We start from the raw sequence: 16,933 nt of genomic DNA on the forward strand, positions 1-16,933 counted from the left end.
TTTTTTTTCGCAAAACTTGTGCAATTCGTTTCCTTATGTCAAAGGCTTTCCAAAAAGCTAAATTTTATCAAAATCTGACAAGTGGAAGTGGGGCAAAACAAAGATTTAGTTTGTTACAGGAAAACGCAGTTATTCAGGCAGTGTGCCTGAGGACTCAGGCAGTTAGTATTAAAGCCCGGTTTTAGGCCTAAAGGGAGGGCTTTAGGTATGTAGGAAAAGTCAGAAAATTTCAACAGCCTCAGACCCCCTCCCCCCCCCAGCAGGAATAGGGTTAAACAAAACTAAATAGTTCTTCTTTATACTCAGATTAAATCAATATAATTCTCCATTAAACTAAAAGATGATAAATTGGCAGCTTTCAAGATGATACAACAGAACATTAGAAAACAACAACTTTTCTTTTTAGGAAAGATTTCAAGCTGCTGCCTTGATATCAGTCAACAGAGCAAATTGGCTTACAAGGTAAATAATAAATTATTTTATGATCAATGGAATATTAATTATTAGTTGTTTAACAACCCATCATCATTGAATCTAACAATCTTGAGGTAGAATTTTGTCTAAAATACATTATTTTAAGAATATAATGGAAAGGAAAAATAATTAAAAGTAGCAAGGAACCAAACAAAAGAAAAAAAGACTAAAATAATTCCATACAGTCGTCTTTGAAGTCTCATAATTGTTAACAAATCATAAAGATTTAGCTATAGTTCATTTTCCGTGAGGACACATTAAAAATAAACATATTTGTTTGGACTATTTTTTTAACAGATATCTATATTTTAGGAGGGACGTTCTGTATTTCTTTAATACCTATAATTCCATATTTAAATGAACTACATGTTTTCTCATTTTATAGGACTACCCGTGTCTGTATCAAGCACTGTATTTTTTTTGAAGGACTACCCATGCCCTGTATCCAACAATGTATTATTTTGTAGTACTACCCATGTCTGTATCCAACACTGTATTATTTTGTAGGACTACCCATGTCTGTATCCAACACTGTATTATTTTATACAACTCCCATGTCTGTATCCAACACTGTATTATTTTGAGCGGTGAAAGAGAATGCAGTTTGTCCCTCGATAATCAGGATGAATGGGTTTTGTTAACCTTCAATCTACAATGTATCTGCAGGCTCGGTAGACCTATTCTTCTTGATAGAGAGAAACCCTGAGTTTACAGCTAATAAGAACTTGGATTTGAATAATCTAGGAGTTGTGGGTTGCCAAGAGGTTAAATTTATGCAAGCTCTAGCCAGAGATGGACATCCTTTGCGTGAACAAACAGAATTTTTGAGAATGCATGAATTTAAAAAAAAAACAATGGACGACAGCTTGGATCGTTCAGAGAAAAGAAAAAACTCATATTTTAAAATGAACGAAAAAAAACTAAAATTAACGAATTAAAATTGATTAAACGATCTAAATCTTTCATGAACAATTTCGAAATTGTTCGTTCAAAAAAACATGAAAAAACAATATACTTTTTTACTGATAGAACAGTTTTTTCAAACAAACTTTAAAAAGCCCTTTTTTGCTGAACGAACTATTTTTTGGGAAAAAACAACCGTTTATTTTGTAAATAAAAAACAACGATATTTTTTTTAACAAAAAAACTATTTTTTTAAAGATTTAAAAAATGAGTCATTAAAATGATGAACGAACGAAATGAAAAAAGCCGAACTCGCCCATCTCTAGCTCTAGCATTCTCATTAATATACTCAGCGTCTACTCAAATAATATCAGAAAGTGACAAAGCTGCTTATCAAAGAAGCTAAACGTAACAAAGCTTCACATCAAAAATTTAAAGTTTCTAGGCAGCGATTTGGATAATTCGTGATAAGTGGGTACCAAGAGTAAGCAGCTATTGGCGGCTTAAAATAATAAAATTGCTGGAGATCTGTTGGGACAAAATATGTCATAAAATGGTTCTTTTGGACATCCCGGTTCATTGGGACATCCTGGCTCATTGGGACATTCTGGTTCATTGAAAAAACATCCTGATCTTGATTCAAGGGTACATCCTGGTTTAATGGGACATCCTGGTTCCTTGAGACTTCCTGGATCATTGAGACATCCTGGTTCATTGGGACATCCTGGTTCATTGGGAGATCCTGGTTCATTGAGACATCCTAGTTCAAGGGTACATCCTGGTTCATGGGGACATCCTGGTTCATTAGAACATCCTGGTTCATTTGGGACTTCCTGGCTTTTCGGGACATCCTTGTTCATTGGGACATCCTGTTCATTGGGACATCCTGTTCATTGGGACATCCTGGTTCAAGGCTACATCCTGGGTTATTGGGACATCCTGAATCATTGGGACGTCCTGGTTCAGGGTTACATCCTGGTTCATTGGGACATCCTGGTACGAGGCATCATCCTGGTTCATTGGGACATCATGGTTCATTTGGACATCCTGCTTTTCTAGGACATCCTGGTTCATCGGGACATCCTGGTTCAAGGGTACATCATTGTTCATTGGGACATCATGGTTCATTGGGACATCCTAGTTCAAGGGTAAATCCTGGTTCATGGGAACATCCTGGTTCATTGGGACTTCCTGGTTTTTCGGGACATCCTTGTTCATTGGGACATCCTGGTTCAAGGCTACATCCTGGTTTATTGGGACATCCTGGTTTAGGGTTACATCCTGGTTCATTGGGACATCCGGGTACGAGGAATCACCCTGGTTCATTGGGACATCATGGTTCATTTGGACATCCTGGTTCATCGGGACATCCTGGTTCAAGAGTATATCCTGGTTTATTGGGACATCCTGGTTCAGGGTTACATCCTGGTTCATTGGGACATCCGGGTACGAGGAATCATCCTGGTTCATTGGGACATCTTGGTTCATTTGGACATCCTGTTTCATCGGGACATCCTGGTTCAAGGGTACATCCTGGTTCATTGGGACATCCTGGTTCATTGGGACATCCTTGTTCATTGGGGTATCCTGATTCAAGGCTACATCCTGGTTCATTGGGTCATCGTGGTTCATTGAGACCTTCTGGTTCATTGGGACATCCTGGTCCACACACAAAACATTGTCCAGGAAATTGTTCTTTACTTTTTACTGTTCAGCAATATCCAAGATTTCCGATATGTTTTAGACAAGTTGTTTCTACATCTCTATTTGTGGTTCTAAAGGTTGCCAGCAGGGATAATCTACCTAAATATTGCAACCTGGGGCAATTCAGGGATTACCAAGCAAAACATTTTTAGCTTTGCTCATCTGAAAAAACACTTTGGATAATCAAAGCCATCCCACCCTAAAATTACATGACCCGAGCCGGTACAACATGTACTATATTGTATATGCATTCAGTCGTTCTATGCAGTCTGGAATAGCCTATATAAAGTCGACCCAGCACATTTTAGCAATAAATTTACCATGTCAAGATCACAGTGAAGGGGATCTCTCCGTTCAATAAATGGGCATCAACTTCGTTAAAGGCACCCTAGCCTAGTATATGTAAATATATATAATAATGTATCATAATATAATGTATATATATGTTTACGCATACGATGTTACGAACTGTGTAACTAATACAGTAAGAGCCAAAAAACTTTGGAATAGGAAGACGACTTTTAAATTCAAGTTATGACTTTTGAATAGTCTAATGAATATGGGACACAACAATTGTTCAGTGTGCAGTGTACAAAAAATCCATTTTACTTAGTAAGTAATTCAATAAGTTACTATTAAAACTGCCTGTTTCAAGCAACATGAAATACAATCAGTTATTGCTTTAAGGTCGTCTTCCTATTCCACAACTTTCTGGTTCTCACTGTACCAACTGTTTAGAATGTGGAAGTATGGTGAATCTACAATGGAGAGCTCTCAATATCTACTCCACAGTGCACTCATAGAGATGATGGAGTTAAACAATGATATTTTTGCTGCAGGTAACATTTTTAAATGATTAAAGGGACTGTAAGCGTATTTTCAAATGACCCTCCCTGCAAAGATGGCATTGCCCGATACCCTAATCAAGTAGGAATTAGATATCAATGGTTTTTTTCAATACTTATTTTTAATTTCTCTACGATTGGCTTGCGTATTTTTATTTCAGGAAAACATGTCGGAATTTTCCGATTTAAGAACTATTAACCTAGAAAAACGACGATATTTTCCAATTTATTTATCAGATATAGGTCTCAAGGGTACTGCTGTGAATCAGATAAAGGTCTCAAGGGTACTGTTGTGAATAGGGCATTGAAGAAACAATTAAATCCCTTAAATCATTAAAAAAATTTAAAGTTGAACTATAGATAGTTTTGTGGCAGATTTTTAAATTAATTGATGAAATTGTTAATTGATTAATGAAAATCTTTTATAAGAAATGTATGTAATTGCTAATTTTTTATTAGTTTTTGAATGCAAAATTAATTCTTTTTATGATTCGTTTAACATAACTTAAGATTTTATGTTTGTAATTAAACTTTAACGATGATGTATCTACAGTAGTGAAGGGTAAAAAAATTTCGTTAAAAGGTTGAATTTTGATTATAGCGTAAAAAAGAAATACTTTTAATATCGCTAAAAAAATCATACGGTTTCAGGGAAACTGGAATCTAAGAAAAATAAGACTAAAACATTCTATGCAATCGTCTATGGATTATAATCCTTTTGTGGATAACCTGAATATCAACAATGGGGCACCTATCAATCTGTGGACAAGAGAACGACATTTTGACAATCTTATATGAACTTCCTATTGTTGGAAAGCTAATCCATTTTGTTCAGATTTTAAAGGGTACCTTTGTAAATCTCAGGGTCACTTAAAATTACGACAAAAGTCTCTTTAAAGAAAGATGAAGATATTTGCCCTTTAATTTCAAATATTTCTCTAAGAACATAACATGACCAGAATCCAGACTAAGTTTGAATTTATATATAAAAGAAACAGATTTACTAAATCCCACTTAATCCATCCGCAGAGAGTTTCATGGATATATTGCAACATTTTAGCAATACCTTGCAGATTTCATGAAATAAATAAATAGTAGAAATCAACACCAGAGAGATGCTTTCGGAGTTTAACGTTACAATTCTAAGAAAAGCATAATGAAGTACAACAAGATAGGAGACTAATAGCTTTTACAGTTTTCTGGTTCTCACGGTACAGTATTGTGCATTCGAGTCTTGTTTTTAAAACTACGTTGAAATATTTATCAAATACAACATAGATAAAAGGCATAAAGAAGCTTTTAGAAAAAATTTGGTTAACTTTTCTTTCAAAAAATATTACTTTATCAAAACTATTGTAAAGTTTAGAAAATACAAACACTTGCCATAAACTTCAATTTTCTAATTGCATATTATATTGATAATTGAAAATACATGAATTCATGGTTTGAAATATGCCCTAGACCATTTGGTTGCAAAGATGTAGGCGAGTGTTAAATTATTTATTTGATTAGGTAACTGCTATGATAAAAAACAATATGGATCCTTCTTCCTCTTCTGCCCGTATGCCTACCGTGTTCATAACAACTCTATTCTTGCAAAGGAATTCATATTTTATAAATTAACTAGCCAAAGTGCCCGGCGTTTGAAATTTAAAGTGCCTTTTTTTTCTGGAGCTATCAAACTGAAAGGTACCACTGAAAATGTAAAATGCATGATTCAACAATTTTTTTTTCCGCACGGTAAACTGATGGTCCTGATTAAAGCACCAGGGTCTTAACTTTAGAACCCATTTTCCTATCAAAAGTATATTTATCGTATTTGCTATTATACACTTTTTGGAGGCAATGTATTTGAAATTTTAAGAATTAAGCTTTCTCGCGCTTTTTTGACAAATTTTAAATAAGAGATCAAAGAATGACTTAAAATATTCTAATATTCTAATATTCTAATGCACTTCGTTGTAATTAGTTTTGCGTGTAACGCAGTAAACAAAATGAAAGCTATAGCTTGAAGGATGATCTACAAAATTTATGATGGATTTTCTAAAGAAAGGAAATGATTTTTTGCCACAAACTCAGTTTTTTAAATCTTGATATCTTTACAACCCGATGTCTGAGACCTTTAATATTACAAACTTTATGTTTTGTTTAATAAAATAATCTAAGTTTGAGAAATTAAAGGTTTACGCCATAAGGTTACAAAGTTATAGAGAGAAGATAAAGATTTGGTGAAAAAAGCTTCGGAAATCTAGTTCTATTTTGCCAATAACCGTTGCCCCTCAAATGTTAAAACTGATATTTTTTCACTTAAACCTATAAAGGCTGTGGGGGGTCTGAATCTGTGCATAACCTNAGAATATAGTTTTTAGATCTTTAGCTTTAGTCACAAAAAAGGTATGGGCTATTTTAGATTTTTTTTTACACAGACCAGACTTTTTACCGCCTTGTACCCCACCCCATGAATTAGAAAAATTCTTTAAATTTCTATTCATTAAAAGACAAAAAAATTCGCAAGGATTGTGTTCAAAAATGAAAGTGCTAAGGTAAACAACCAGGGGGGGCTTCAAACGCCCCCCCCCTTCTCCAGCCTGTTTAGGGTTAAGCCAACACTATTACCATTTTTAAAGTTTTATCATTTTGGTGTTAAACATAAAATTAATATGTATCTAGCCCAAGGGAACGTTTATCCTACTTTTATAGTTAAGAGTGTTATTATATAGCTTTCTTAAATCTAATGGAAAATTTGAAACTACTTACAGGACCAAAATATCTATTTGGTATTTAAAACACATTTTTTATCCAACATAATTTTCATTTTTAGGAAATTTACTAATTTTATTTATTTTTTTGTATTATCAGATAAGGTTCAATATTTTATATTTTAATATAATCTTTATCATTCAAAATTTATTTGAATGAATACCAAAGGGAATGTAGACAATGTTTCAAGTGAACCTCTATTTTTACAGTGGCATGTCCGATTTACAGCGGTACTCAATAAACCTTTGTCTGATCAGGGATGGATAACACGCACCTCTCACCCTTTTGTAAAACTAAATTCAACCTAAAGTCTGACCGCGTCAACATTGTTGCACCGGCTAGTCCTATTTAGTGTCTACTTTGTTTACCAAAATGTCCGGGCGATACAGTACAAACTGGGACCGGAAAGATTGACCAGGCTCGGAAATTCAAATGTACTACGGCTGCGCTGCCCGTGATAAGCTTTTTCTAGCTAAAAAATGTTGATTTGACAAAAGTTTCAAGAATATTGTTGTGAATCGACAAACTTGAAACTACGTGTGTCTCTTTAATTACTAGATAAATTACAAGTTTAAAAAAATTTCAGTCTTTGCGAAAAAGAACTCAGAAATGATGTTGAAAATGCTGCTGGTGAAGAAAGGATATCTTGTGGAAGTCTTTTAATTTTAAACTTAATATCGGTTAAGTAATTAAAAGATGATATATTTCACAAATCCAATATTGTTTCCAATATCTTTAAATTTAACTTTACTTAATTAAAATCCAAGCTTATTATCAGACATGAGGTTGTAACTTTTGTATATAGATAACTTGATTTTTAAAACTTTTAAAGAACCCAATGTCGTAGACTCTATATATTTTAAGCTATAAATTCTGTTTGATCAATCAGGTTTTTAATATATCGTGATTTGAGTTTGTGGCAAAGACTCAATCCCTTCGTGTTACCAGAATACATTATTACTGTCTAAGCTTGTTGTTTTCGTATTTACCTGGCGCTTTAACCATCAAGGGATTTACACTTATGTAAACATGAATAGATGTAATGTTATCAACTATCTGATTATTTTATCAAGGATTTTTTTGCCAAATGCTCTGCAAATTTTTAGATTTCTTGTATTGTGAACTTTCATATTTAGTTATTTTGAGAAAGAAAAGTGTTCAATTTCTTGAAAAATTTACACATATATATATTATAAATCATGAATGTGCTTCCAGGACGAAATTTAATAAATTTAAGAAAGTTGACTCAACTATTTACCGCCGGTTCAACTATTTCTCAAGTGTTTAATGGCTCAAATTCTGAATAACCGAATCAAAGATCAATATTTTTTTATTTTTTTTTTGAACAATCCTAATGTATTGTTAGCTAATGCAGACAAAGGGACTGAGTTTTTGTCACGAACTGAATTATTATATTTCAAAATTCATAAGCTTTAAATTGAACCAGCCATAAAGCTCCATGATAGAATTCCATCTCTAAACGTAACCGTATACAATATACATATTTCAACGACTTCTCGCAATTCATTAAATTTGTTTTGTAGATATAATTTTGAATATAAACACAAAATTTGCAAAAAGTGTAAAAACAAGGATATTTTGTAAACGAGGTAGCGCTTTCTGTAATTCGTTTAATTTAAAGTAAATATCGGAAAAGTAATTAAAAGATGATCTATTTCACAAATCCAAGATTTTAAAACATTGAAAAAAAAAACATATCTTCAAAAAAATCCATAAAAAAGCTGACTTTCTTATTGGCTGCGTACATATTTCTTTGGCTTTTGATTGGTGGATGTTTCCAGAAGACGCTGAACTTTCAGATAATCAATCTTTCAATTCGTGGGACAACAACATTTAATGGATTATAGCTCTCTGAACGGATTAACAATTTATAAAGTCCAACCTCTGTGCATGCAGTTTATAAGCCTAGTTAGAATAAAATGGTGAATCCAGGATTTGGCACTGGAGTATAACTATCTGAGTAATACCTCAGTCTGGTTCTTTGATGCTAGACAAAGAGCAGAACAAATTGTAAGGGACAACTATCCAATCCGACGAGGTAGGTTTTTAGCATTTGTCCTTAACAGATATAAATGATCAAGAATAGCATTATATATATTTATGTGTTTATACAAAAATCACTAAAACATTGTGTTTATGAAAGTAACTTGCAAAAATCCATTTAATTTTTCATGATTCTTACAACATCGAAAAGGAATTAAATCATTCCACAGATCTTCATTACATGGAGATCAATGCTTGATTCTAAGTTTTACAAAACAAAAATCTAACTTCAGAACACATTTTTTTATTCACAAAATATTCAATTTAAGAAAAATTAATGGAACTTAACAAGAGATTGAAATCCCAATTCCTCTTTTTGAAAAATGTTAAAAATTACAAAAAGAAACTAAACCATATCCCTCCTGGATACGCTGACCCTTCCTCTAAATCCCATGTTTAATATCCAAATATGACAAATGATACATCACTGGAAAGCTCTTGGGCTCTACTTTTGGAATTTGCAAAAAATAAGCAAATTTTAAAAAATTGATTTTTTTGTAAAATCCAGTTATTTAGTAAAAATATTTGCCAAAAAAATGTCCAAAAATGATAAAATATAAATTTTTGAAAAGCCCTTGACCATGTCATTTTAAATAACTTGATGTGTAATTAAGAAAAATTGATAATGTGCAAATTTCTTTCACATGTTGTTTGCAAATATTTGTTTGCAAAACTTGTGCTATCCGTTTTCTTTCCAAACAACTAAAAATCATCTGACAACTGAAAGTGGGTCAAAACAAAGATTTAGTTTGTTAAGGAAAAAGTAGTCATTCAGGCACTGTGCCCGAGGACTCAGGCAGTTAGTATAAAAGCCCGGTTTTAGACTTAAAGGGAGGGTTATGGGCATAGAGAATAGAATATATTAGAGGGGAATTTAGACAATCTCTCGAGTCTAAAACTAAAGAATGCGCGAATTTTAAGTTCGAGGTTAAAAGTTCTGTAAAATAATGAGTAGCTACTTAAATATTAAACTTTCTCAATTTTAAATTTGAATTTCCCGGGAAAAATCTGAACCAATCAGAGAAAAGGATTTAAAGAATTATTACGTAAGTATCGGTATTCGGTAATCAGCTGTTTTTTAAATTTTATGTTACGTGACGAAAAACAAAACATATTTCTAGTCAAAACCGTATTTTGGGTTTACGTGCAAACATTAATTAATCTAAGGTGTGAAATTTATTGAATTAAGGTTTTTACTTTTAAATATATCGTAATTAGTTGAATGCCTCTTACCGCTGAATGATGATAGACAAATAGGGATTGCGGGATTTCAAGATTTTAACCACGTGTTTAAATTTTAACTCGTCGATTTCGGCGAGTTAAATATTTAACCACAGGGTTAAATATTTAACCTCACGGTTAAAGTTCAGGTTTAAATTAAGTCAGAAGTGGCATTTTACCATGAACTTAAAATTTAAGTCGAAGCTTTTCGTTCTTTAGTTTTGGACTTCGGTATGAATTTTTTCAGTTCCTTTCAGCCTGAAAGGGAGTTCAATGTGTACTAATCATGAAATTAAATTTATAGAATTAATTAGGTAAAAAAAAATCATTATTTGATTTATAGTTATAACGGAAAATCATCGCTTGCAAAGTGAAAGGCATATAGAGTCTATGTGAAATGATCATTAGTCAATTTTGAAACCAGCCTATTTTATAATTTGATTTTCTATTAATACTAATTTTAGATTTTCTATAAAATGATGTTCCAGGGCCCAAAAGGTTATATAGCACAAATATGTGAAGTACACCTGCAGTATGGAAACAGTACAATAAAATGGCCGTGTTACACTTTTTTCGAGTAAATTCCCCTCTAATATATATTCTATTCTCTATGGTTAGGAAAAGTCAGAAATGTTCAACAGCCTCAGACCAATACTTCTGACTTATGTAAAAAAACTACGGGGGGGGGGTCAACTTTCCCCCCATCCCCCCAGCAGGAACAGGGTTAAATATGGATCATGCACTCCAAAGTATTTGCTTTATGTGGGCCTAATATCTAACGCAGAGGTCCAAAGCTGTTCCAGTAATTTCCGATAAATTTTACTTTCATAATCTCTAGAATGGAGTCAACAGGATTTTACAATTTTCTGAAGAAAACATAGTTTTACTGCTTTAAATTTGTTTTTTTCGTGCGGCTCATAGATCCGTAACAGAAAAAAGATTGGTCTGGATTTCAAATTTAGACCAGGAAAAATTTTTGTTTCTTTAAAATTTTACTTTTATAATAGTTTTTGAATTTACTTTATTTAGCATTTTTCTGTGACTGAATATGATATTTACAAATACATCAAAAAGTTTAAGATCATATTTCCCTTTATAGATTATTTATACTGTACAAAACAAACAAAACGTATAAACAATTTTAAAGGAATTTCTACATTTTTGTATTCGATCTAGATGTTGCACGCACCTCTTCCCCTTAAGTAAAAGTAAATTCAACATATATGAAGCATAAAGTCTGACCTCGTCAACTGGCTAGTACGGTTGATTGTCTGCTTTATTAACCCAATGTCCGTGCGGTACAGTACAAACTAGGACCGGAAAGATTGACCCGGCTCTGAAATTCAAATGTACTACGGCTGCCCATGGTTAATGTATTGTTAGCTTATTGCAATTTATTGCCTAATTTTAATTGCAATTTGAAAGTTTATGCATTATTACATAAGTTAGTTTTAAACTCATAATTAATCAATTAATATAAATGTGCAGTGCTTGTCAATTTGTTTCCACTGCTATGTTTGGATCTCTGAAATGTTAAATCTATATTCTTTTACATTGCATGTTTTTTTTAAATCAAATAAACCATACTAAGATATAAAGATAATGCTACATTTCTTGAACAAAAAAATATTTGTCAATTCTATTTCATATTTACCTTTTTCTCAAGCAATCTAACCAAATATATTTCAGGCTTTCATGCAGTTCATGTAAACCTAAGCAATACAGTTCTCATGGAGAAGGAAATATTGGCTGTACAATACAAGTAAGTTAATGGTGTAGAGATATAAACCACAAGCAGTGGATCATTTATTCCATCAGGACATTTTTCTGGCAGGAAACACTGACAAACAATACATTCTTGTCATGTAAAGTGAACAAATCTAGTTCAGAATCTTAATATCATAACACAGTTCTTCTTCATATTATCTACTACTATGCACTGTGCAATTTTTCCTTTCATAACTTTATTGACACTTTTGCTTCCTTGCCTTTGATATGTTCTTGATCTTTTTTCCTAGTTTTAAAGCTAACCTAAATAAAGTATAAAATTAAAAATAATAAATACATTTTTAATTTGTTGTAGATTTTCACTATGGGTTAAGTACACTGTACAAATGATAGTGTCAAGAGTCAGACTATTAAAATTATTTGGAATAATTGTTAAAATCTTTCACTTTAAAGTAATGATTTTATCTTTTATTAATAAAAGAGTAATTTAAAATGTACTCTAATTCTTTAATATCTGTCTCTTTGCCACCTGATTGACCTTTCATATTTCAAACTATGAATTATGTTAGATCAAATAGCCTTAGTTTAGAATATCAAAGGTTTCAATCATCAAGTTGTAAAGATTAAGGGATAACAAATTTGAGTTTGTGACAAATACCCATTTACTTTATGTTAAATTTGGTTTGAAAAAATTAGACTTTTCTTCCATTATCGTCATTATACCACCATGCAGAAAACAAATATATGAGCAGTAGCAATGTTTCCTGAGATTTACGAGTTTAAAAATTTATTTAAGACCTTCAGGAAAAAAAATTGGTTGATACAAATAATGTTGTATTCTTAGAAAAAAACAGAAATGATAAAGTGGATCTCCCATCATAGAGAATACAAATTTTAATTCATGTCAGAATTTGTTTCAAAAAAGGATCAAATACTGTTCTTTGGCCTGTAGGTTAATGTATATCTATTTACTGACTGATTTTCTGTTTAGGGATGGTCAGTGGACTAAACCCTATTACGACTGTGGAGGTGGGAATATCTGGATGATGACCTACACAGTTCCATTCTTTGGATATAATTCAGAAAAAGAAGAATACTTTTTCAAGTAGGTTTGGACAAAAGATAGACGTATGTATCTTTTGGTTGAAGTGGACCATAATCCTTATTCTTCCTTCATTCTTTCACCAACTTTTTCTTTATATTTGCTGATTTATTTATTTCATAATATGAGAGGTACCAATGCATAAGTTTCTAGGATTAATTTTAACTATTTATATCTTTACTCATTTATTTTTTTATTTCACTGCAAACAAGTGGTTTCTGTATGCATATTTTATTGATAGATAATTTTTCATCAAAAATGCCACTGTTAACCAATCCCTAATAAGTCTTTGACAGGAGCCCGCGATTTGAAAGCTTCGGCTCAAGTCGTAATTCCTTAAACCCAACTTTAAGACCCAATCTTCGACCCAACTCAAACGACAGCTTGTGTCACATGATTGACAGCTGCAAGATCTTCGGCTCGACTTAAGGAGTTAGGCCCAACGAAAATAAAACTGACCTTGATTGGTTTTAGTGGAGAATAAGGCTCAATGTTCCGTCTTGTTCTCATAAAAACTGGGAATGCGCTAATTTCTACCATGAAAATCTGCCAAATAGAATATTAAACCTGTTTTTTTAATACAACTCTAGCTGTGGAAAATAAAATGCAGCTTTAATCTGAAAGCTCAAGCCGTAAATAAGGTCCAACGACAGCTTAGACCCAAGCCGTATTTCCCCGAATTTTTTAAATGGCGGGCTAGGGATAAACCGTGTTCCGATTTGTTGGTTTTGCAATATGACATATAGATGGACCAACAACTTGCAAATATAGAAGGAATAAGTGAACCTTCCCTTATTGTTATAAATCTAATTCTAATACACTGAATTACGAATTGGTACTTCAAATAGGTCTTATTTGCCACAGTTGTTTCATCTTATGATAGTGTCTGATCCAATCAGAGTTCACTCATGTGCACCATTAGAAATTGCAACAGCGTTAACATCTATGTATCTATTTATTTATCTCATCATTCAATTAGAAATGAATCCTAAAATCAATGATAAACATGAAACAGGAATGTCTACTGTGACAAGGATGGATTAGGATTTTCTTTAATTTTGTACGGACTATGGTATGGCCCTTAGGGCCTGGTGTTGTTTAAGGCCTATGTTTCTCAAAGTGTTGAGGTAATGCTAAATGTAAAACTAAAATACAGTGTAGAATATTGTACCTAGATGCAAAGTAAATTGATTTTATTGTTTATCTATTGATAAACTATATTTTCCATTTTCACCTTAGCACAGCATGAAGCTAGGGTATAATATCCTTGGGGAGAAGTTTCAATATAGATATCAATCAAATATGATTTATTTACAGCTGAAGGTGCACAAAAAATTCTCCAAGATAGGGACTAGTGAGTATATAGTAATTGCAAATTGCAAATCTTACAACTCCCTTGCATTTGAACTTTATTTACTTGAACTTAAATGTAATAGAATATGCATAGGCTTATTTTTTGCGGAATTACGCAACATTTGTGCCAGATTCATTTTCACACACATCTGCGCAGCACAATTCGGAGAAAAATTTTGCGCATTTTCAAGAAGTTTGCAAGGCAGGCCACACATTTAGTTCCAATGGAAAATTTAGAATGGACTTAGGAAAGAATCTATTTATAGATTTTTGGACTTTCAGTTTTTAAAATTATAAAAGTACATCCTCCTTGACAAAAGAAGGACACACACAAAGGTTTGCAAAAGTTGTTGGTTCTTTAATGTTTCAGAATACCTTTTGTACCCAGTTCATAATATTTTGATAAAACCTTTTGTGAACAGAGTAAAACTTATTGATTTCGGAATTAAAATGGATTTTTGCAGTGTTGGTTTGGCTGTTTATTCTAACTCTATTTTTGTAAATTTGCTATCATCTAGTGGACTAGGACTGGAAATGGTGTAATAAATGGAGAAAGCCATCCAAATAAACATTTATGAATGCCATTCTCTTTCACTAAAGCTTTCATTTTTCGCGAACACTCCCTTTAAATGAGTTAGATAATTTAAAACTTGTCCCAATGACTGCAACTGCTATGCTTTATCTGTTGACAAGGTTTACACCAAAAAAAATCTATCAAATATCTAAACTTGTATTTAAATCCAACAGTTCATTTTCTTCAATAATTTGGCCATTGACCTATTTCTTACAAATACTCAAATAGTAGAAATGTTCATCAAATTTTGCTGTGTGGTTTTATAGTTTAGCTTTTATTGGTATGATATGCTTGTGGTTTTGATTAAATCTGAAGCTTCCATATCTTTAATATATACCTCTAATTTAATTCAAGAACACTCTAAGCTTTTAAAATAGCATGAGACAAGTAAAACTTTACAATGAAGGTCCATTGTAATTCATAAAAGATACTTAATAAGAAATATTTTCAGAGGTACCAGTGGAATTGACATAGATCTTCGTAGAGTAGATATCAACCAGTGCCATATCAATGGAAGTTCCTTTAATATATTTGGAGGAACAGACAAATGTAAAAAGCAGACTACAACAGTAAGTTTAATTACCTTTGAAATGATTCTATACAGTGATAAAAATAAAAAATGATTTTTATTTTCCATTTTTCTTGCTAAAGATTTTTTTGTTATTTCGAGGAGTTGTATTTAATGAATAAGAAAAAGTATAGTTGATTTAGTGTTAGACTTTTATCAAAAAATCGAAAATTAAGCAAAAAAAAATTGCACGTACAATTAAACCAAAAAAAAAGAATTGGTCCAGTCCTGATGATTTCCATTTAGGTTGTTTTGTTTTAAATAGGAAAAAATTCAAGCAAAAGGCACAGCTTTCTTCTTCTATAGAGTTAAAAGCTGTTTACCAATCTCTGTGTTCTGTTTTAGTGTGTGCCACTAACTGGACTAGGGTTCCGGCGTGGAAGTTACTCGTGTGTTTGTAAAACTGGATTTTATTTCCCGGACACTTCTGCACAGTTGAAGTACTACAATGGGACCATTCTGGAGGAGGAGTACGAGCAGAAGCTAATGGTAAATAGAATAAAAGTGACTGATTCAGAGGACTCCTTCTTGTATTCTCTAAAAGTTTTTTTTTGCTGTATGACTATGCAAAATCTTTAACGATTTTTCAATGGTTTTTTAATAATGATTAATTTGGCTTCCCCATGACTTATACCGTCTTCCAGAGTCAAAATTTGGCATAATTTCTTAAAAAAATGAGCTAAAATCATGGAATATTTAAAACCGGTTAATAACAATGCCGAACTCATGGAACTAAGAGAAAATCATAGAATTTTCCGCACATTTTAAACACATGCCAATTTAGACTGAATTATTTTTGGACTTTCAATATTTTGAACAACTGCATGGACAGAATTGTAATTTTATCACTTAAAATGAAGAGTTGATTTGACTATCTGTTAATTTTAAGCCAAAAATAAACAGATTGATAAAATTAATAATATGTCTAGCCCTTGCCGGACTAGTGCCTCCAATTTATATATTTTAATTTTGAGTAAAAGTTGAAATTGCTTCTACCTGGATAAATTACAGTTTAAGCTTTCAATTGTTTACTTACATCTCAAGTTACAAGATTTTTGACAAACCATTGTTAAAACATGATATGGCTTACAGAAAAACTGATTTTTTCATGGGGCAAAATCCCTGCTTAGTTTAAAGAAACAAATTCTAAATCAATTTTTGAAGTATTATTAAACTTCTTATTTTATTCTAGGGTGTAAACTGGACCTTCTACGACGATCATGACTCTTTTCAATGCTTGGAGTGTGCTGAAGGGTGTGAGGAATGTGCTGATGCTTCTCCCTGCATTGTCTCATTGAATATGGTCTTACGAACTATTCTCTTAGTTCTTCAATGTGTTATTATAGGTAAGTTAGATTTCAGAAAAAAAGTGATTACTCATCAACAAAAACTCTAAGTTGCTAATCCTGATGGTTTAGAGTTTAGACCTTCGATATTCTAAAATATAAATTCTGCAAGATCAATAAGTCCACGTTTAGCTTTATAGATCGAGAAACTGGAAAGTCTGAGTTTGTGGCAAATACTTAACTAGTTTCTCTAACAAGAACACTTTTTTGTTATTAAAAATAAAAAGCATTAAATCTTTAACGATGACCTTGAATGTTAAATGGCAAACAATGAAAAGTATTTTGCATTTT

The 16,933-nt window shown here is 32.2% G+C and overlaps 1 protein-coding gene across 1 annotated transcript in view; it reads left to right on the plus strand.

The window, feature by feature from the left end:
* Positions 1–16,933, plus strand: part of LOC111718377 (uncharacterized) — a 79,762-nt gene that overhangs the window by 31,319 nt on the left and 31,510 nt on the right. The window contains exons 5-13 of the mRNA XM_023493950.1: positions 407–462; positions 3,820–3,920; positions 5,439–5,527; positions 8,640–8,745; positions 11,661–11,733; positions 12,691–12,804; positions 15,180–15,297; positions 15,642–15,785; positions 16,489–16,642. Coding sequence (XP_023349718.1) covers positions 407–462; positions 3,820–3,920; positions 5,439–5,527; positions 8,640–8,745; positions 11,661–11,733; positions 12,691–12,804; positions 15,180–15,297; positions 15,642–15,785; positions 16,489–16,642 — 955 coding nt within the window. The remainder of the gene's footprint in view (positions 1–406; positions 463–3,819; positions 3,921–5,438; positions 5,528–8,639; positions 8,746–11,660; positions 11,734–12,690; positions 12,805–15,179; positions 15,298–15,641; positions 15,786–16,488; positions 16,643–16,933) is intronic.

Source organism: Eurytemora carolleeae, unplaced genomic scaffold (genome assembly GCF_000591075.1).
Source record: "Eurytemora carolleeae unplaced genomic scaffold, Eaff_2.0 scaffold106, whole genome shotgun sequence".
NCBI classification, from domain to species: domain Eukaryota; kingdom Metazoa; phylum Arthropoda; class Copepoda; order Calanoida; family Temoridae; genus Eurytemora; species Eurytemora carolleeae.